Source organism: Pipistrellus hanaki (assembly GCF_964339955.1).
Source record: "Pipistrellus hanaki genome assembly, chromosome: 16".
NCBI classification, from domain to species: domain Eukaryota; kingdom Metazoa; phylum Chordata; class Mammalia; order Chiroptera; family Vespertilionidae; genus Pipistrellus; species Pipistrellus hanaki.
The window spans coordinates 9,484,262-9,505,257 of NC_140518.1; the positions used below are offsets into that span (position 1 = coordinate 9,484,262).

General features: G+C 60.0%; 3 protein-coding genes across 7 annotated transcripts in view; all 3 read right to left on the bottom strand.

The window, feature by feature from the left end:
• HOXB3 (homeobox B3) overlaps nt 1-20,523 on the bottom strand; it is a gene marked incomplete at its 3' end in the record, with an annotated part of 54,882 nt that extends 34,359 nt beyond the window's left edge. Inside the window, exons 1-2 of one of the 2 annotated variants that reach the window (XM_084863554.1) lie at nt 20,434-20,523; nt 18,564-18,740 (exon numbers count right to left, since the gene is read on the bottom strand). Of the gene's footprint in view, nt 1-18,563; nt 20,098-20,433 lie in introns of those variants that run through there. The other variant, XM_084863552.1, reaches the window with a different exon arrangement.
• Nucleotides 4,908-8,070, bottom strand: HOXB5 (homeobox B5). The gene is made up of 2 exons (XM_084863677.1): nt 7,404-8,070; nt 4,908-6,673 (listed from the first exon to the last, which is right to left on the bottom strand). The coding sequence occupies exons 1-2, from the start codon at nt 7,975-7,977 to the stop codon at nt 6,426-6,428; spliced, it is 822 nt and encodes a 273-aa protein (XP_084719803.1). The 5' UTR covers nt 7,978-8,070; the 3' UTR covers nt 4,908-6,425.
• HOXB6 (homeobox B6) lies at nt 9,877-20,586 on the bottom strand. Of its 4 annotated transcripts, XM_084863579.1 has the most exons (4): nt 20,434-20,572; nt 18,564-18,583; nt 11,836-12,330; nt 9,877-10,795 (listed from the first exon to the last, which is right to left on the bottom strand). In XM_084863579.1, exons 3-4 carry the CDS (start codon nt 12,257-12,259, stop codon nt 10,536-10,538), a joined length of 684 nt encoding a protein of 227 aa, XP_084719705.1. In that variant the 5' UTR covers nt 12,260-12,330; nt 18,564-18,583; nt 20,434-20,572; the 3' UTR covers nt 9,877-10,535. The 4 variants fall into 4 exon arrangements, with proteins under 4 accessions (XP_084719705.1, XP_084719704.1, XP_084719702.1 ...); XM_084863578.1 differs by having other exon boundaries at nt 11,836-18,583; nt 20,434-20,586; XM_084863576.1 differs by lacking the exon at nt 20,434-20,572 and having other exon boundaries at nt 11,836-13,176; nt 13,300-18,569.
• Between the last annotated feature and the right edge of the window lie 410 nt (nt 20,587-20,996).

Sequence of the window (20,996 nt, forward strand, 5' to 3'; positions counted from 1 at the left end):
ACCCAGAGAGGAAGATAAAAATGGAACAAGCCTGCCGGAGAGGGATTACCCTCCCTGCTGCCTCCACGTCCCCTAGATGTGATGTCCCCACTTGCTGGGACTCTCCCCCGACGTCTCCTCCTGCTTTCCAGGAGGAATTCCCTCCTTTCCTCCTGACCCGGATCCTCTCTTGGCCAGGCACCGCTTCTCCCCACAAGCATCCATCTGAGGGCCAGGGGTCCCTGCCACAGGGGTGGGGCCTCCGAGCCGGAGCTCCAGGCGGCAGCCACGGCCACAGCCTTGGGGGGACCAGCCCCAGCCCACCCGGACAGCAAGGCCGGTGCACAGCCGGCGGCGGCCTGGAAGCCAGCGTCTCCGAGCAGGAGAAGCCAGAAGGTGCTGCGAGAGTGCGTTTTCCTCTCGAAGAGGAAAGTTAAGGAGAGAAGAGAAAGGGAATTGGACACCTAAGACAGAGAAACGGAGGAGAAATAAGGGGGAGAGAGATCGAAATTTGGGAAGGGGGTCCTATTGGGAGTCGGGCCGATCCCCAGCTGCCTGAAGTTCGATCCTTTCCAGTCTCCTAAATCCCATTTCCTCTCGGAGCCCGAAATGCGGGTCAGGGTAAATTCTCCAAAATGAAAGGACGAAAAATCCGCCTAAACCTGTCGGCATGCCCCGGCCCCGGGCTGAGCGGCGGCGGCGGAGGCAGCGGTATGCGGCAGCGGCTGGCAGCCCCAACCAGGCCGGCGCTCCGGCCCTGTCTGCTGACCTCTGCGTGATCCCGAGCTCTATGAATTATTGATGAGATATGAGCGTTGATTTCCCCTTTCAGGATGCAAACTCCATTATATTGTTAAAATGGCGATTTAATCGTTGAGAATAGCTTTGGTGTGGGTTTTCTCCCCCAACTCATTTGCGCCTCCTTCATTTTCATTTAACTCTCTTAATTAAATCCTTTAACAGATTTTAATCACTTTTTGGAGGGAGGGGCGGGAGGAGGGGATAGGCCATCACCACCACCACGACCAAACACGAAAACAAAACAAGCTTCCAGGCCAGAAAAAGCTTCTACCTTGGGGAAGTTGAAAAAAAAAAAAAGGTGGGAAGGAGCACTCACCACGCTATAAAGGCCAAGCAGGGGACAAGTATCAAAAAATAAACCAGCCATCGGGGGCTGGGGCACCCTAACTCTGACTGGAAAAAGTCTGTTGGGCCTGGGTGGGGGTAGGTTTAATTCCTACACCCCCCCACCCCCACCCCCCGCCGCCCCAGGAGATTTGGTGTGAGGTCCGACTGTCCAATAAGTCTCATACCTGCTGAGAAGTGCAGGGACTGAGCTGGGACTGAGCTGGGGAAGGCCATTGGATTCTTATGGGGGAAGGACTCCTCAATCTGGGCCCCAGGGACACTTGAGAGATTTGCCCCTACTCCTTAAGGAGCCCCTATTTCTCCCCTCCCCCTCCTGGGTTTCGAGGCGATGTCTGGGTTAATTAATATGGATGTGTAACAGTGCTGCAGTGATCGATAAATCCCGGCCTGAAATCTGATTACTCCTAGAATCTCCCAAAATGAAGGGAGTGACCAGTGGGCTCTCCCCTGCCCAAAGGGAGGGGTTCTCGCCAGCCCTGGCCTCCGGGGTCGGCCCAGGTTGGCCCCAGGCTGTGAAGTGCAGGAGCCTTCTCCTCTCTGCCCCCCGCCGTCTGCCTGTCTTCTCCCTGCTCTGAACCTCCACCTTCCGCCCCAGCACCCAGACCCCAGGGATAAAGGGTCAGAAAGGAGCTTCCAACGCGGCTCTCTGCCCCACACCCTGCCTCCCCAGCCCCCGGCGGAGGCCTCCTCACAGCCAGGGAAGGGTTAAGTGTCCCGGCTGCTGCAGTTATGGAGAGGAAGCCAATGAAATATGGGCCCTCGGAACTCCAGGCCCGGCTGGCTTTCCTGTTTACACTTCTTTATACTTCCTCCCACCCCTGTGGCCAAGGAGAAACAACACAAAACAAACAAACAGAGAAAACACAACCGAATAAAACAAAACAATCAGATTGTCTACTGAGTGATGGTCAGGTCGGCCTCCAAGGGGGAAAGGGAAACTTTAGCCTCAAAGTCCTGCTGCCGCCTCCGGGGCCCTGCCCCGAGGTGAGGGTGCGGGCGCTGGGAGGCTGGGCGCGAGGACCTGGCCAGATGGCACCAGCCGGCAGCTCAGAAGGCTGAGACCTGAATGGAGAGGAAGCCGCTGTGGCTGGTAGGAGAGGAGGGAGGGAAAGGTCCCAGAGAGACCTGGAGGATGTCTGGAGGAAGGTGGGCGGGAAGGGTAGGGGTCGGGCGCAGAGGGCAGAGCTCCTTTGCACCAGAGACCCCTCCTCACCTCTCATCGCCACCCCAAACAGGTCCTTGTTGGGGTTCAAGGAAGACTGTTATCCAGAGACTGTTAAGCAGAGAAGAGAAAAGCCTCCTCCAGAACCCGCTTAAAGCAGAAGACCTTCCGAGCGGCCTGGCCTCCGCAGCGGAAAGGGGCAGTCGGCCTGCTCAGGCTGCTCTAACCACGCCGGAAAATCTGCCCAGATATGCCCAGCAGCTGTCCCTGGGCCGTAGGCCCTACACTCTTTATCAGAATTTGCAGAACTGACGTGGGAGAGGGCCAAACACTCTTCAGGGACGCAGGCCTGGTGGTATGGAGTTTGGGGGGGGGGGGGCTCACAATAGGATAGAGCTTCCCAGGAGGCCCCAGGTCAGATTCTGCCCCAGATGCAGCTTCCTCCGCACCTCACTCCACTCCTCTGCCTTATCCAAAGTGGGAGCCCGTGGAAGCTGTGGCCGACATGTATCAGCATTTGATATTATAACACAAATATTATTATTTGGTGCTGGGACTCTGTTGGGAGAAGAGCCTCCTTCCCAAAGGGTACAAATGCCCCCCACATCATTCCTGGGAAGACGTGTCTTCACATCAGGGTGAGGACCCCAAGCTCCCGGTCTGCTCTCGGAGCCTGTGCAGGCTCTCCTGTGAGTCAGGCCTGTGCAGGGATTCGAGAGCTCGGGAAGCAGAAGGTGGCTGAGGGAGAGGACGGAGGGAGAGAGTGGGAAGGGCCTTGAAGGGGAAATGGAGGGGATCTTGTGACCCTCTCCTTGTCCCAAAGACCAGAAGCGTCTGAAGGTGCCACATGTCCAATTCCGAGCACTCTCCACAGGAACTGGAAGCAAGAGCTGGCAGGCTGGCGAAAGCCGGAGTGACAGGGTGGCTGACCCAGTAAGTCTCAAAATTGGGGGGTCAATTTGGTGGAGAAGAGGCCTCTGGTTTTTAGAAGGGCGACTTATCCCTGGAAAATAACAGGCTCCTGGGGGTGGAATAGTGAAACCCCTTTGGTTTTGGAGTCACAAGACAAAAGGGCGGTCAAGGATCTGGTAGCGAGAGAAGAGAAAAGGAGAGGACGGAAAAGAAAGCACCTTTCCAGTTTTCTCTCCCAGCTCCGAGTCCCTTTTATCCCTCCCGGCACTTGGGTCTACTTTCTGGAGCCAGTTTTATTTGCGGGAGGATTTTCGGGGACCTACTTAAGCATCTGACCCCTCTAGGCAAGGGAGCCGCTCCCCTTCAGCCCACTGCTGCTCTGTCCGCTCCCCACTCCGAGCTCAGGACCCTACTTCGAGCCAAGCAGAAGGGTAGGCTTGGGGCCACAGGCCGAAGTGGGGTGCAAAAGCGCTATGATCCCCATCTTGGATAATCCTGACGAGGCTATAGAGAATCAGAGGTACCCCTTTCCTGGGGTTCAAAGACCTGAAAACCAGAGAATATTCCAGTGCAAGGCAGCTGCATTCGCCTTCTGGGTGCTCTTTCTCAGTTCAGATGCACCCAGATAAAAGTGCCCAGCGGCGCACCCCAACACACCCTAACAAATGAACGTCATCGAGTTTCTTTCCCGGGGGTGGGAGACCTCTGTCTGAAGCCCCAGCAGTGAGCTGGCCCCCACGAGGGGCCCTTCTTTCAGCAGAACACACCCCTCCTTCTTACCTCCCAAATTCCCAAGGAACCCTGAGGAACCCACACAGACCCTTCCCCTCCACAAAGAGGCAGACCCGATTGCAAATAAAAGCCAGGCGCCCCAACCACCGAGGCCTATTGAACTGAGTGCAAACCCCCCCCCCCTGCATTCAGACACCCCGTTTGTCAGATCTTGGTGCAAAAAAGCAGACCAGATTTTGCCCACGTATCCTACAGCCCTGCCCGAGGAGGCGAGATCTCCTTCCCCAGTTTCAAGCCCCAAAACTGCAAGGGGGGAAAAGCAAAAGCTGGAAGCCACTTACTGCGGGAGAGCTGGGCCTCCGCCACCGCCACTGCCTTCTGGGCTGCGAGAGCCCTCACCTACCTCTGCCCCCTTCCCCACCACAGCGAGCAGTTAAAGTGTCACTTAACATTCTGGAGAATGTGAAATATACCGTGCGGTGTCAACTCCCCAAAACCATAAAACTAACTTTATGGACCTCACGTGACTTTCTCGAGCCAGTGAGGGGTATCTGTCTGACTTCTCCGCGATTTTTACGATCTAACTTCGAGATAAAACCCCTATCCATTTGACATCTAAATGTCATAGCGACTTTTGGGATAGTTTGCTATGGACAAAGGGGGACAAAGTCAGGGGGTGAGGGGGAAAGAGGGCCCAGTAGAGCCTCCAAGACCCTCTGCTGCCTCCTCACCAGCTCCCCCTCCCCCCACAAGTCCAGTCAGAAGTTGGGCCAAGCTGGAAGGGATGTGCGGGTAAGTGCTCAGACTTGACTCTTGCTGCTCAGGGTGGAGGCTGACTTGGATGGAGGAGGACTGGGCCCTGGCCTAGGCCAGGCTCACTGGAGGGGCAGCCAGGGGTCTTCCAGGAGGGACCCCCCCAACTCCCAACCAAGAGGAAAGGTCAGTTAGGCTCCTGGGGAGAGAGAGAGAGAGAGCCCTCGATAAGTGTAGAGAAGATTGAGGATGAGGGAAATCTCTGAAATCCAGCAGATTTTTTTTATTTTTTATTTTTTGCGTTAGTGGGTGGCAGAACTGAAATGGGATTTGGAGCAGGGGACAGGGGAGCTGGGTATCCCAGTACCACTCCCAACTGGCCAGGAGCCTCCTGCTCAGAACTTAGGCCCAAATTGCATCCCCTCGAGAGGTTTCCAGGGCCTTCTCTGGCCAGCTGGTGGGAGACCAGGGTGAAGGCCAGCTCAGCCTCTCTTCGCCCCAGCCCCATGTGGGCTTTCTGGGCCTCAGTCCTCTGGCCCAAGCACTGCTGAGCAGGCCAGGGGCTTAGGTCCTGGAGAGGGGCTGCTGGGGAGCACTCTGTTTTCCGTTCTCTGCTCCCCAGGCCTATCTAGACCGGTCTAGGGTGTGCCCAGCGATGGCAGAGGCAGGCCCCTCAGAGAAAAGACGAGTGGAAGGGCAGCGGAGTAAGGGAAACATTTATTTGACTTTAAGGGAAGCTACAAACAAATACCAAAAGCGAGAATCACTGAGACAGGCCGGCAAAGACAGATTTCACGCGTAGCACAGCACCCACTCGCTCACTACAGATAGTCTTGGAAGCAAAATGGATTGGGGGGGGGGAGGCGATGGGTCTACCCAGAGTATCCCCATATTTACAAGCTTTGGGCCTCTCTACACCAGGCCCATGGATTCACAGAGGAATACACAAGACACTTTACACTGAGGGCTCTTTTTGTCTCCGTACACTCCCAGACCAGGCCTGTGGGGCCTACCCAGGCGGCAGGAACTCAAATCTCACTCTATACCTTCCCTCTTCTCAACATCGCCACAGCTTTGGTCCTCCCTGGCCCCTTCCCCGCCCCGGGGACCAAGCCACCAAGGGACTTGGGCCCAGGGAGCGGGGAGGGAGGAGGAAGAGGAGGGCGGAAAGAAACACACAGTCATGGACTCCACGTCCCTCCGAGGCCAGCTCAGCTGGGCCCGGTGCTGCGGCACCACCCCACCTCCACCCCTGCTGCCCCTTAGAGAAGTTTCCAGCTGAAAACTCAACATACAGCCATCATCCTTTTATAAATAAGTTAGACGGACAAGGTGGGGAGGAAGGGGAGAGTTCACAGTTACACATGCGAGAGTTTTTTTTTTCTTTTTCTTCCTGGGGGAAGGAGTGCAACCACAGACACGAACATTCAGAAACACTGGTGGATCTGGCGGAGGGGGGGGCGCGGAGGGGAGCGAGGAGCATGGAGGGGAAATAATAATTATCCTTATTATGAACAATAATAACAAGATCGATCAGTCCAGGAGAGAGGGGGAGCCACAGGAAGATCTAAGACCAAACGGAACATGGTAACACGAGGCTGGGGCGAGGCAGGCGCATGGGATCCAGTCCCCAGCGGGCGGCGGCGGCGGCGGCGGCGGCGCGGGGAGGCCCGGAGGGGCCGGGGCCGGGGCTGGGGACGGCTCCGAGGGGGCCGCCCCGGGGCTCCTCCCAGAGGACTCAGGGCTGGAAGGCGCTGCCGGCCGTGGCCAGGCTCATACTTTTCAGTTTGTTATCTTTCTTCCACTTCATGCGGCGGTTCTGGAACCAGATCTTGATCTGGCGCTCGGACAGGCAGAGCGCGTGGGCGATCTCGATGCGCCGCCGCCGGGTCAGGTAGCGGTTGAAGTGGAACTCCTTCTCCAGCTCCAGCGTCTGGTAGCGGGTGTAGGCGGTGCGGGCCCGCTTGCCGTCAGGCCCGGTCATATCTGGAGCAGACAGAGCAGAGCCGCGAGGCCACGTTATACCCCAGCGAAGGGAGATGGGGGGGGGGGGGCCCTGGGTGGGAGAGGGGGGCGTGGAGCAGGACCCAGGCGTCCCCGGCCCCCAGCTCACTGCACCCCCAATCCTCCCCACTCCAGAGGCCCCCGAATGAATCCAAGCTCGCGCTCTGCACCCTCTTCCTCCCGCAGCCCCGACTTCCGCGGGCAGCGAGGCGCCCGGCTTTGTCTCCGGCTCCCTCCCTGCGCCTCACCGTCCGCTCGCCGGGCTCGGGCGCCCGCGGCCCCCCGGAGGGAGGAGGGCGGCTGCACTTTTGCCCCGGGAAGCTCCTGGACCGCCTGGCCCTCCTCTGCCGGCGGCAGCCTCACCCTTTCTGTAGCGAGCAGGACCCTTCCTCACCTCCCAGGAACCGCATCCTCCACCCCAAAGCTGGTACAGCCGGCGAGGAACACCCGAGCCGGGTCTGGGAACAAATTATTTAAAAAATACTCCTCCCCAACCCTCCCCAGCTAAACGCCCTTCTGTGGCTCTGTCCCTGGAGCTGGGAGGACTCTCTTAGAGACTTCTGCCCCCCTGGAAAAAATTAATAAAGCTATATTTGAGGAAAGCCGACCTCTCCTAGCCGCCCCCCCCCCTCCCCACAACACACCATCCCCAAACGCAGAGAAGGGACGCCCGCCCGGGAAGACAAAAAGAGAGAGGAGAGAGCGGAATTACCGTGGCTGATGTGCAGCTTCCTCATCCAGGGGAATATCTGCGGAGTCTGCCCCTCGGGCGCGGCCGCCGAGGTGGCCATGGGCTCCGGCTGCGCCCGCGCCAGGCTGGGGCTGCTGAGCTGGCTCGCCGCTTCCTCCGGCTCCGAGGACGCGCTGGCCTCGTCTATTTCGGTGAAATTGGCGCCGGAGCTGGCCGGGGTCGCCTGGTCGGCGGGGGACGAGGCAGAGGGCTTGGCGCCGTGGCTGTCGCCGTTGGTGCAGGGCAGGGGCTCGGGCGAGGACAGGGAGCAGCTGGACGCCGCCGCGGCCGCCGGCCTGAAGCGGGGCTCCGGGGCGGGCGCCGGGAAGGCGCGCGAGCCCTCGCCCACCGCCCCAAAGTGGCTGGAGGAGGCCGAGGAGGAGCGGTTGACGCTGAGGTCCATCCCATTGTAATTGTAGCCGTAAGAGCCGGTGTGCATGGCAGCGGGATCCCTGTAAGAGCCGCTCAGAGAGCTGCCACTGCCATAATTTAGCAACTGATAGTCCGGGCCATTTGGATAACGCCCCGAGAAGGAGTTTACAAAGTACGAGCTCATTTGGGTGATTTTGGAGGGCTTGATTTGTGGATCGTGGTCGTTATAACCCCGTGCTTCACGATTTATGATGTATTAATGAATTATAGCGATGCACTGTACTTCGTTTTGCTATGTATGCGGCCAAATATGGGGGGGGGATGTTGGAAGGGGGGATGGGGGGGCGTTAGGGAATCACGTGCTTTTGTTGACCAGTCGTAAATTCTCACTGATGACCTCAAGAGGTAATTCATGCTCTATGGTTACAAATAATGACGATCCGAGAATCGTTAGGGCCGATTCAATGCGAGCCTCGGAGAGAGGGGGAAACAAGGAGGAAGGGGGAGACGCAGGGAGAGGGTTGGCGGCGGCCTCTGAGCAGAGCGCGCCACCTCCCGGCGATCGGCGGGAGCGCGGGCCGCGGGCCGCCATGGCGGCGCAGGCTGGCTGCCTCCCCGCCGGCTCCCCGCGAACCCGGGCGAGAAAGAAACCCGGCCCCGGGGTCACCCCGCAGGGTTGAGTCTTTGACAGGAGGGACCCTTTGGAGCCTGGACTCCCTTTCTCGGGAGTGTGGATTATTTCTCTCGATGTGTGTTCTTCGCCCGGTCATTGTTATTCTAAACTCTGGATGAGATGATCCAGCACTGAGCTGCTTTTCCCTTACTCTGGTTTTTTTTCCCAAGTCTCCGAGTAGGGCGCAGAAACAGGAGAGAGGGTGGGGAGATGTGTGTGAAAAACAGTTATTGGCACGGAATGCCCACACCCTCACCCACCGGCCCGGCCCGGCCTGCTTCCTAACCGGCTGCGGTGGCCCATCCACCGCCCTCGGGCCGAGCAGGCAGGGCTGGGCCGAGTGTCGGAAGGAAAAACTTTCGCTTCTCCTGTGTCCCTTAGAAGTTGGGGGATCCTCTGCTCGACTTCCTTCCCATCCTTAGCCCAGCCTGAGGAATGGCAGAGCCGGACAGGGACCCCAGGAGGAGCCTGGCTGAGGCGAAATGGCCTAGTTTGTAGGGAAAAAACGGAGCCGGTGACCGCATCGGGCGGGCGTCTGGGATCTGGTTGGAAAGGAGGTTTTCAGAGTCTGGGATCAAGGCAGGAGCCTCTCGCCTCGGCCCCAGACGCCTGCTATTGCGCTTGGAGGCCCCTCGACAGTGTCTGGGCACTTTCTGAATGTGCCCCGCGGCCCGTGCCTTCCCGGGGAAGGGGGTCCAAGGACCAGCGGCGCCTTGCTGAGCGCGCTGGGCGGCCAGGGACAGCCGCAGCTGGGCCCTTTCTGCCGATAGGCTATTTTCTTTAAAAATAGAAAAAGGGAGAGAGAGACAGGGAGGAGGAAGAAAGGAAAACAGCGTCCACAGCTTGCAGCCTGGGCGCGGGTGGGGGTAAGAGAGAATGAGTCGTTTTGGGTAGATTGGAGGAGACCAGACTGCCCCCCCAACCTGGCCTCCTGCTCGCTCAGGGTTCCCGAGGAGGAGAAAGCCGTGCCCTTGTGCCCGCGCCCGGCCTGCCTGCCCGCGGCTCCGCCTTCCCCTCCTTGTCACCGAACTCCCACTTCAGGCAGGAAAGGCAGCCTGAGCTTCCAGCGGCGGGGAAAGAGATCGCACGACCCTGATTTGGTCTCCGGAGCCACAAGCCAAGAGCCCAGGGCCAAGGCCAGCAGAGATCGGGCCAAGTGGGCAGGCCGAAGGCCACGGCCTCCTCGGAGGGCCAGAAGGCGCTGCCCAGGCCGAGTCCCTCCTGCTGGGTCCCCCCAGGCGGCACCGAGAGAGGCCTTTCAGAGAGGGCCGGCTCCAGCCTTTATCTCAACTGTGACTGGAGTCCAGGAGGGCCTGGGGGGCCCAGGGCGCCCGCGTTTCCGGCCCAGGGCCCCCGGGGTGGCCCGGGGGTGGGGGCGTGGCCCGGGAGAGCAGAGGTGACCAAGCGGCGCGTTTTTTTTTTATGTCTTTATTATTATCATCATCATCATCATCATTATTAATAATAATATTATTACGGAAGTATTTCACGTCCAGAGAGCTAAGACAAGACTACAAACACAACACATAGAAAATTAATAAAATAGAACTTTGTTTTCTTCTCAGGCTCCTCTTCTTGCTTCTAGGTAGTATGTGCTCCTTCCAGTGGCTTCGGGGCGGGGGACGGGCCAGAGGTCTGGGGTCAGGGAGTCTTCGGGGCCCCCGTTGAGGGGGCTGCGAAGCTGCCATTGAACCGTGCACACGGGGGAACGGGACCGCATGAGATGCGACACGGACAAGAGTGTGTTTTGCTCTGCTTCCAGGACACCTCGAGTGAGTCCGGTCCTCAGTTCTCACAGGGCCGGGGGAGGGAGCCCGGGCAGGCCAAGGCGGGTTCCGGGAGGGTGGAGGGGGCAGAGGGGGCCAGGTGGGCTCAGGCTTGCACAGCCTCCCTGCACCCCCAGAGAGCTCTGCGGGCGGGGGGCGTCCGGGGAGCCCCGGGCCCCGCCCGTCGGGTGCAGGAGAGCGGGTCCCCCGGCTCCCCCGCCCGCGGAGCCTCCTCCAGCTCCCCGATGCCCTGGGCTGCCCACAGGCCTCTCCCCCCGGGCGCCCCCGGCCTTCTCGGCGCCCTCACTCCGCCGGCTTCTCCTCCTCCTCCTCCGCGCTGAGCTGGGCCGCGCTGAGCAGCTTGCTCTCCTTCTTCCACTTCATGCGGCGGTTCTGGAACCAGATCTTGATCTGCCGCTCGGTCAGGCACAGGGCGTGCGCGATCTCGATGCGCCGCCGCCGGGTCAGGTAGCGGTTGTAGTGGAACTCCTTCTCCAGCTCCAGCGTCTGGTAGCGGGTGTAGGTCTGGCGGCCGCGCCGGCCGCTGGGCCCGAAGGAGGAACCTGGGAGGCAGAGAGGAGGTGCTGAGGCCTGGCTGGGGTCGCCTTTCCCACCCGGCCCTCCCGCGGGGGCTCCGGCCTGTCCCGGGGTGCCCTGGCCTCTCCGGGGCCCTGCAGCGCCCCCTCCAAATCCCCCGCGGGCCTCCGCGGCCTGCGCCTCCCTCCGGGCCTTCCCGTGGGGGCGGGGAGGGGCAGTTTAAATCCCACCTGAGCCCGGGGGGAGGGGCTGGAGAAGGGGCGCCCAGGTGTGTCTCTGGCTAGCTGCCCCGTTTCTTTTCTTACATCTGGCTCCCCCCCCCCGCCCCCCGGTGACAGATTCCAGCCCTTAATCCGTAATGACGTGGATCGATCCACCGTGGGCATTAACGGCTCCTCACTTTCTTGTCCCGCTAATGGACATCAATTTGGGACTTAAGGCCGACAAATAATCCAGCCTGAGACCCAGGCGCCTGCCTCTCCCGCTCGCCCCCTCCTCCGTCTGCTCCCACTCTTTGGCTTCCCCTTATTCTGCCCCCCCTTCCTCTGACTTCCGCCCCTTTCCTGGCGCCTCATCTTTCCCCAGCCCGCACCCCCCCCCCCCCACCTCCAGGGAGACAGGCCGGACCGGCTGCCCTCTCCCTCGCCAGCGTCACACCGCCCCCCCTTCCCGTGACGCACTCGGTTTTCAGTGGAACCGTCTTGGGGTGGGGGTGGGGGGTGGGGGGTGGGGGGGCCCCGACCAGGGCTTGGGGGGGGGGCGGCCCAAGGGAAAGCCAAGCCCGTGGCTGCGACCTCTGACCCGCAACCCCGGGTTGGCCTTGCCCCCAGAGCGCCCACCTCGCTCCCCTGGCTCAGTGCGCGGCTGGGACTTTTGCAAACTTTCTAACTCCTGAGGGCGAGAGGGCAGAGCAGGGGGCCCTGTCCGGGCGCCCCGACTGCCCTCCGATCCTCACCGGGACGCCCAGCCTGCACCCAGGGAGGGAACGGGGCGGGGATGGGGGCCTCCCTGGTTCTGCCTCCCCTCGGGGTGGGTGCCCGGGGGACCGCGGCGGAGCCTCACTCACTGTTGCACGAGTTCATCCGCTGCATCCAGGGGTAGACGGGCGCCGAGCACTTCTGCTCCTCGGGCTCGCCGCCGAACACGCTCTTGTCCTGCGCGCAGTCGGGCTTGCGCGGCTCGGGGTGGAAGGGGGGCGGCTCGTCGGCGCCCGAGAGCGCGCAGGCCGCCGCCTCCTTGTCCCGGTAGAAGGCGGGCGCCGGGCCGTAGTCGCAGGGCGCCGCCCGGCCGTAGCCGCCGCCCGCGGGCGGGTAGTAGGAGGCGGCGGCGAAGCCCTTGTCCTGGCCGGGCGCGGGCCCGTAGGGCGCGGGGTAGTGGCGCAGCGGGTCCGCATAGCCGGAGGAGTAGAGCGGCAGCTGGCCCAGGAAGGACTCCTGCCCGCCGGCCAGCGTGACGACGGGGAAGGTGGAGTTCACGAAATAGGAGCTCATCGGGAGGAGGCGCGGGCCCGCTGCTGCGCCGGCTTTATGATTTGTTGTGTTTTATAGTCCGAGCGCCGCGCCTATTAGGAGTATATCTGAGATTGGGTTTTCGCGGAGGGGGGATGGCGAGGTGCCAGCGAGGGCCAGAAGGAAATACAACCATCTGATCCAACACTGACCAATGGCAGAGGCAGGAATTGTCAAATAGCACCCAGGAGGAGCGCAGCCCGCGCCAGGGACCCGCGCACAAACCTATCAACCTTTCCCCCCCCTCCTTTTCCTTCTCCTTTCCCTCTCTCTCTCTCTCTCTCTCTCTCTCTCTCTCTCTCTCTCTCTCTCTCTTCCCCCCAACAACACGACGCGTTCTGTTCTGTCTACGTAGGATCTGCCAGAGGGACTTCTGTGAGGGAGGAGGGAGCTTCGGTTGAGCCCACCTCATCCCCCAAGTGATTAAATAACTACACCCCTCCCTCCCCACGCAGGATAGGGAAAAGTTAATTGTGTTTTCAGAAAAGTTAACCCCTGCGTTGCTTGAGCCCCATTCCTTCCAGGGAAGGGTGGGCGGCCGCCCCTGAATCTCAGATCTCAACCCAGGCAGGAGAGAGCCAAAGGCGGTCTATTTCTGGGGTTTTGTGTTGGTCGAAGGGGAGAAGAGTTCTCCACTCACTGGCATCCTTGCAGAAAGAGGGAGGCGAAAAGGGAACCATCGCTCTCCCAGGTTTTGAAGCCCCCCCCCCTTGTCTCTCAGATCTGCTCTATCTTGCCAAGCCAGGGGTTGTTTCTGCCTCTGCACAACTCTCAGGGTCTGAGAGGCAGGCCAGAGCCTGGGCCAGAGGACCCCGAAGGCCGGCAAATGGGACGAGGGTCTGAGCCTAACCTTCGCAGCTAGGTTAGGAGCCTCCTGGACCAACCACTACGGCTGCTGCCTAAGACATCATGCCTGGCTCTAGTATGTACCGGCTGCTACCTAAGACATCATGCCTGGCTCTAGTATGTACCGGCTGCTGCCTAAGACATCATGTCTGGCTCTAGTATGTACCGGCTGCTACCTAAGACATCATGCCTGGCTCTAGGGTGTACCGCTTGCTCTTGGCACGGGAAGGGGCACTGGGGAGAGGGTCTGGCCCTCTCCACTAAGGGATAAAGAGAGGAGGTGTGAGGGGCACCCCCAGCCTAGGTTTGTCTGGTTACTTATCCTGCCTGCCACCTTCACCCCCACAGACATAAGAACATCCGGGGCTACAGATTCTTAGGAATCACGCTTGTCTCAGGAAGAGGGTACAGGAAAGAACTTGGTCCTCCTCTGATTTGGGGTCCTCAAACCCTCCTGATATTTGAGGCGATTAGAGACCACCAGGAAAATAGGGGTCCTCGCACCTTTTCCGAGAGTCTCTCCAGAAACTGGCAGTTCTTTTTAAAAATTCTTTCCCAAGACTTAATTTTGGTTTTATAAGAGAGAAGAGCCTCTGGGTCTCAGCAGGCAGCTCCGCACTGTCAGCCCACATCCCCTCTCCAGATGTTCGCCACCCTCTGTCTCTCTCAGCTTCTCTGCCATCCCTCACACCCCACCTCATGTGTGTGGCACAGCTTCGCTGCAGCACCGGCCTGAGTGTGTGGGAGCGTGTGTGTCTCTGGCTCTCGCGTCTAAAGAAAATGAACACTGAAGCCAGGCTGGAGGGCAGCACAATGTGTTTTCAACATTCTAGTGTTCCCGCAGAGGAGGGAAAGGGCGGCCACCTTCAGACCTGGGGCTGGGAACGGGCCCCGGTGTGGGACAATGTCTGCTGAAGGGGCCAGGCCGCGCCTCCTCTCTGCCTTGCTCTTTGGGCTCCTGTCTGGGGGCCAGCTCTACCTCCTAAAGACGGGACAAGACACCGGGGACAATGGCAGAGGGCTGAGTTGGTGACTAAGGGTGGGGACCTGTTTGGTTGAACTCAGGACAACATCTAGGCTGCACCGTCATGGCCAAGGGGTGGTCCCTTCCTAGCCTGATGCTGCAGTCGTTTTATCAGGATTTTAAAACAATAAACCCAAGCCCTCTAATGATGGGGCATCATAAATGTTTCCAACCTAGCTGTGACCAGCCCTGTAAGTGTTCCAATCTAGCTGTGATTGGGCCCATTCCCACAGAGGCACGTGGATGCTGTGGGCGAGGTGAGCGAGGTGGAGTGCGGCTGTGTGCACCCCCCTCCTCCCCTGCCACTGAGGCTGGGCCTTGGGTTTCAGCCCTCCCTGTGTCCTCGCTGGCCAGCCACTATGTCCCCATCCTGGGACTGGGGGATGTAGGCTTGCCTGTGGAGTCTGGACAAAGTAAGATTCCCCTGTGATTGAAGCAGGAAAATAACCCCCTTATCCTTAAGAGTCACAGCCCCAAATTACCCTCACCTCTGCAGGTTGCCTGTCGTGAGCGGGAGCCGAAAAGGCAGGGCCTGGGCGCCTGTAGTACGGCATGAAAGGAAATCGCGCCTCATCGCTCTTATCTAAACCCAGAGGTATTTATGAGCGTTTATTCCTCTGATCCGTTTGTTTGGGAGAAAGAGCAGGCAGGCAGTGCTGGGCCAGAGGCCGCCTGCTTCCTGGAGCCAGGTCTCTACGGCTCTGTCTGTGGTTCAGTCCACTGTCCCATCTGTCTGTCTCCGAGGGCGGATATGTAAATACACAGCAGCGGGCACAGCCGGCTGCCTGGCTTGGGGGGGGGGGGTCTCTCCCTGCTTCAACCAGGAAACATGTGTACGGGGGTGGATAGAAACGTGTACCACGTCTTAAGGACACAACAGAAGGATGCACAGAGACCTCGCAGGCAGGGGTTAGTTCTCTGTGCTTCCCATCTGCAGCCCTGGGGCCGCTCACACATTCCAGCTCCCAGGGAGATGCCTCAGTTTGCTCAGCTCGGGAGGAAAATCCCCCAGCACCAGCAGCCCAGGGAGGCGTATCCGCCTGTGTGTGGGGGGAGAGGAGGGCAGGGGGGGGGGGTGAGACATTGTCCAGGCTTCCCCTTTCCTCTCAGCTACAAAGCGCACCCCCCCCCCCAGCTCTTTGGGTTGTGGACACCTTCCCTCACTCCACTTGTAGCTCTGGCTGGGGTGTGGCAAATTGAAACATATAGCTACCCAATTCTGTGATTCTCTGGGTTCGGGAAGCACAAATGTTCCCAGAGGAAGCCATGTGATGGCTCCCAACCTTTGGAGCTGTGTGGATGGGCCGGGGCCTGGAGATGGGCCGGTCCAGAGCTCGGGGCAAGGACCTCATTTTCATATGCAAATGAGCCACCTTGCCTCTGGTCTCGGGTGGGGAGGGGAGGGCTTCGGTGCTCAGTTCCGGCTCCCCCCTCCGCCACCCCCAGGTCCCCCAGCGCTCTAGGAGCCCCGGGGCGTTTGAACCCTCTGTACCCGCCACCTTCTCCTCCTCCCCACCTGACCTTTGGGCTGCCCACAAGAAAAATCCCCCGAGGGGCCCCTACCGGCGGGGCGCGCTCCCTCGGGGCCTCCCGTACCGGCCGGGCCTTCCAGCCGCAGGAAAATCTCTCCCGCGGCGGAACCCTGGAGGGGCTGCCCCTGCGGCCCAGGCTCCGGAGGCGCCAGGGGTACGGGGGGGGGGGGGAGGCAGGGGGGTAGCCCCGGCGTTTGCCCCCCGCCCCGCCCGCCGGGCCCGCCAGCGCGGCAGCCCCTCCAGCTTCAGGCCAGACCCCATAACACCTCGGCCCGCCCGGCACCGCAAGCCATTTCCTGCAGCCCCCGCCCAGGAGCCGGGGCCACAGCACCTTGAAAGGGATGGCCAGCGCTTCCTCCCGGGGCTTGAAAGCCCGAGCTAATCAGTAACCCGAGAGACCGGGCCCACATCCCAGCCAGGCGCGGGGCAGCCGCGCCGACCCCCGCCCGCGCCGCCCTTCTGGGAAAGCGGGTGTGCGGGTCCGGCAGGAACGAAAACCACAAAGGTCCGGCTCCCCAGCGATTGATCTTCACTCCCACTCCCAGGCCCCCACAACACCCACCCCCACAGCATCTTGGTCGGTCATTTCGCTCGAAACGATTGAGAACGAGGGAGGGGGCCCGCACTCACTCGCAAACACCGACAGTTTCCAGAAAATTAGGCTCCATTCCTTCACCACCGATTCGCCCGCCAAGGAGCTGGCAAGACCCGCCAGCCGACCGGGAGAACACAGGCCCGGTTGTCTTTTGACTGCCGGGCCGGCGCCTCCCCTGCCGGCCCCTCCCTTGGCCAAAAACACACCAAATAAACCTGGAACAGCCTTGGCCTCGCATCTCCCGAGAGGCCGGGGGATCCCCTCCAGCGCCCGCGGGGGTGGGTGGGGGGGCCCTCCGGTTCAGGGCCCCCCGCCCGCGGGAGGCAGGACCAGTCCCGGTGAATATTCCCCAGAAAAAGCCGCTGCCCCCGCCAGCCGCGAGGTTCGGAGCCAGATGAGGCGGGCGCGGGGGAGAGGACACTTGTTCTCTAACGCACACCCGGGCGGGCGCGAACCGGGATCCAACGGGGAGTGACCGGGATCCATCGGGGCCCCGAAGTCCCCGAACCCCGCCAAGCCTAAGCCAAACCCCGCCAGACCGGGCTCGGGGCGTCGGGCGCGGTACGGGCAGCGGCGCCGCAGCCGCATGTCTCCGAACGGACGGTAGATGGCAGCAAACCGCATAATTTGGATCCCAGCAAATTGAGGGATGATTTATACCCCGCGGCCGAGACTGCAGGAGAAAAAGACCTTTCGTCTGGGTGGGTTTGGGGTTTTTTCCCCTTTGAGAATAGGCTCCGAGTGCTGTGGGGAATAGCCGAGAACTTCCCCGGCTGTGCGCAGCGCGGGGTCCCTCCAGACACCCCATCCCGGCCTGCTGGGAGGGCCTCCACCTGGGCCTCCAGGGACCCCTCCCTGGCCACAAGTGGCTGAGTCCCTCTCGCCCAGCTCAGGACCAAGGGGCCGGGACCCCGTACACAGCCTCCTTAGGCAACCAGGGGCCCGAGTCTGGACACCCGGCCTCTGGTCTGAAGCAATCACCTCATCGCGCAAACCAAACTGAAGCAATCTCTCCAAAGTCGCTTATCTCTTGGCTTGCAGCTTCCTCAGAAGCTCCCTTACTCTATTTTAAGTCCACACCCAGAGACCTGCACCGCCTTCCACCCCCACCAGCTACTCCAGGAATCTCCCTCTCCAGCCCAAAGCGTCCCCTTCACCCCCAGAAGGCCTGGCTGGGGGCTGAACTCTGGCGCCCGAGGGACAGCACTAGCTGTCTGAGCTCAGCGCCAGGCAGCTCTCCAGCCCCGACACCATGAGGCCCCCCAATTGAGTTTTATTTTTTATTTTCTTCTCCTTTTTTTTTTTAAAAAAAATTATTTACAAGCCTTAATCAACAACACACAGAACAGCTTCTTCACAATCACCAGGTTTAGATCCAGGAAAGTTTGAAATGGTTCAACATCCGTTATGCAAATGGCAATGTTTCCCCCTCCACCGAAATTCACACACCACACCCCCCCAAACCAACAAAACACAAGGAATAGCATCGGCGTCGCACAGAAACCAGCACGTTGTGACCTACCGCGTTAAAAAACCACAAAACTGTCTCCCTGCAGAGCAAGGCTGCCTCCTTCGGGAGCGGCCGGGGACCTGGGCAGGGACCTGAGCGATCTGAGGCAGGCTGGGGGAGGGGAGGACCTCCATCTAGATGCCTCCACTTACAGCCCTTTCATTTTAAATGTTTCCAAAGAGACATAATGAGCGAGTTTCTCCGTAAATTGTCCTTTCTGTCTCTCCCCAGCCGCCTCCTGGCCCTCCGCGGCCTCTGCGGAGATCCCAGGCCCTCCAGAGACCAGGATGGCCCTCGGCGCCGCCGCCCCTCGTGCCAATGCTGCCGGGAAGCTGCCGACACGCGAACGGGCAAGAGATCAGCACCGGGGCCACTGGGGGGAGGCCAGAACGAGGGAGGGATGGGGGAGGGGTGGAGGCGCAAACCCACAGAGGCTGGAGCCACGGGCTTCTCCGAGTGCCCTGAAGCCCAAACCCCCCATCCTCCCTTCCGCAGCCCCCCTGGCCGGAGCCTCTCCTCCAGCTTCAAACGGCGGCTTAAGCTCGCCTCCGTGGCCCCTCCGGTGCCTCCTCCCATCTTCCCTGCCCTCGTTCCTCCTCCAGGAACCGGCCACCCCTCTCTCCGCTGCCGAATTTCCCGGGGAAGCCTCTCCCTGCAGCACCCAGAGGTGGGGTTCAGGCCCATCTTGGACAGGGAAGGAGGGGGGACAAACCCAAGCCCCACCTACAGCAGCATCGAGGCAAAAAGAATAAGCAGAGAAACTGTAGAATCTCCCTTACCTTTGCAGATCTTGAGGTTTCTGTCCTCCGGTTGAAAAGGGTGGGGAGGAAGGAGGGGAGAAAAAAAAAAGAGCGTTCGGTTTCTTCTTCATCTTCCAGATAATATTGTCCCAACCTGAGAGCCGTCGCTTCCCCTTCTCCAGCTTGGGAGAGAGGGTGTTTCGTTTTTTTTCTTTCCTGATATTTGCATAGAAAATGGAGTAAGTTCTGGCTTTGAAAAATGGCATCAGCCTGCAGTCCTGGGCAGATTGTCCATTTACCCTCCATGGTGACTAAAAATCCCAGATCAGCCCGGAAATGAACTTAGGAATTAAAAATATTTCAGGTCCTCTCTTTTGTGTAATTCCCACCCTTCCTTCCCCCCTCTCTCTCTCCTTGCCTCTCCCCCTCTCTCGTCCTCCCTTTCCCTCTCTCGTTTGCTTGATCGAACTGATAGTGAAGTGTAAAAATATCAAGAGGCTGGAGCCCTGAAGGACGACAGTGCTCCGACCTAGGTGTGGTGTCCAAAAGAATGCTGCATGATAACCACCAGGGAAATGATAAAAAGTTCATGTTCACGACCGCCCGGCCACATGACCGGCGCCGGCCAATCGCTGGATTCAACCACTCATAAACTTCTATCACAAAGTTGTAAATTTTCATAAAACAACAAGGAATTTATTGCATTTCTTCATGGCTGCTCCACCAGCAACCCTTTTCTCGGTCGCCATCTTCTTTTCTTCTCCTCCTCGCTTTTTTGGGGGAAACCCCGCCCTAAGAAGGGGTGATATTTGGGGTGCAGGCAATCAGGTCGAGGAGCCACAAGGCTCCAGCGGGGAAGGGGGTCCTTTTTGGAACCTCCCGAATTCTCACAGGGGCTCTGCCCCCCTCTTCTAGTAAAAACTCACCCCAAATACTCCACCTGGGGACTGTTCAGAGGCAGTTTTGGGGTTAGTCGGGAGCAGCAGCTGGTGCTCTGAGTTGCCAATGGCATCGAGGCGAAATGAAAGCTTCCGTGCCCCCCTGTGCTTCTCCGAATGCCCCCCTCATTCCCAGCTCTATTAATGGCGGACCCCCACCTGTGAGGCTTATAGCATCGCGGGGGTGGGGGCCCTAGACCCCCTGGGGCCCTCGTTTTCCCCCCAGGGAGGGAAGGTGGCCCTGATGGAAGGCTAGGGCATGTGTAGGAATCAGATTCTCGCCTCTGCACCCCAGGAATCGGAGGAGGCTAACGGGGGATCCCTGCCTCTCCCACCCCAATGCCCACCGCCCAGGCTCCCGGGGACACTCCGTGTGCTCTCCAGGGGGTTCTGTGGCCATTCACGGGGGAATTGCAGACTCCGGGGCCTTTTACTTACAAATTCCAATCGAACAGATTTTCAAACGCCCTTCCCTTCCCATCCTCTCCCTCCAGCCTGCCGACTGCTGCTCTTTCCATTGAAATAAAAACCCGGGGTTTCTCGGCGAATACAGACTAAAACTCGGCGGCGCCGGGGATGCCAGCCTCCGGGGCTTTGTCCCTCAATGAGGGAGGAAGTTTTTGGAGCAAAAGCGACCCCAAGAAAAACACAATCTACCTCCTTTCCCAGCCCCCCGCCCCTGAAATCCTCCGGTATTTTGAATTAAGCTACTCGCGCCCCAATTCCAGAAACGAAATAACTTCCCCGCAAACGTTTCTCTTTTCTCTCTCTTTCCCTGAGCTCCGGAGGAGGCCGCAGGTTGCCGGCGGCGCCAAAAGCGAGCCCAACGGCGCCGAAGAAGCCGCCGGCGAAGGGGCGGGCGGCGCCGCGGGCTCGGGCGCCGGGCCGCGGCCACACCAGCCGGTAAATTCGCGCCACCCAGGCTCCCCTTCTCTCCACTCGGCCCCCCAGCCCCCATCTTCAAGTTTTACCTGGGTCACTGTGTTCATTTAGAACATATCAATGAAAGCCCGTGGAAGGTAAAATGCATGGAAATAAAATAACCGAATAGATCTCGCAGAAGCTATCCGCCGCGGGAGCTGGCAGCGCCTGGCGTGGAGGCCGCTCCCCGGATTCCTGCTTCTGGGCTGGCCTCAGCCCAGCGCCGCCAGGAATGCCAGGAATCGCGGTGGAATCGGGCGGTCATTTCCCCTTTCCTTCCGCTCGCCCTCCGCTCGGGGCCCAGCACTTTGCAAGTCAGCTGGGGCCCTGGCGGCCCGGCCCAGCCCTCCGCCTGGGTGCAGGGCCCGGGGTGGAGGGAGTCTGTGGGCCTGGTGTGAGGGTTTAGTGAGGTTTGTCTTGGGATCATGTATGATGGAGCATGTGGGCCCGGGATGTGTTTACTTGGGGGAGCGGAGGGGCAAATGTGAATCTGTGTGTTTATGCGCCAACGTGTGAATGTACACTGGCATGCATAAGTGTGTCTGGGGGTGAGTGTGAATCTGTGTTTGCTCGTGAGTGTGTGCGAACATGAATGCGTGTATCTGGGCACGAA

Coding starts and splice junctions, on each gene's coding strand:
- HOXB6 (XM_084863578.1), bottom strand. CDS start 12,259: ATGAGCTCCTATTTCGTGAACTCCACCTTCCCCGTCGTCACGCTGGCC. Junction 10,796..11,835: donor GCGGATGAACTCGTGCAACA/GTGAGTGAGGCT, acceptor TCTGCCTCCCAG/GTTCCTCCTTCGGGCCCAGC.
- HOXB5 (XM_084863677.1), bottom strand. CDS start 7,977: ATGAGCTCGTACTTTGTAAACTCCTTCTCGGGGCGTTATCCAAATGGC. Junction 6,674..7,403: donor GAAGCTGCACATCAGCCACG/GTAATTCCGCTC, acceptor TGTCTGCTCCAG/ATATGACCGGGCCTGACGGC.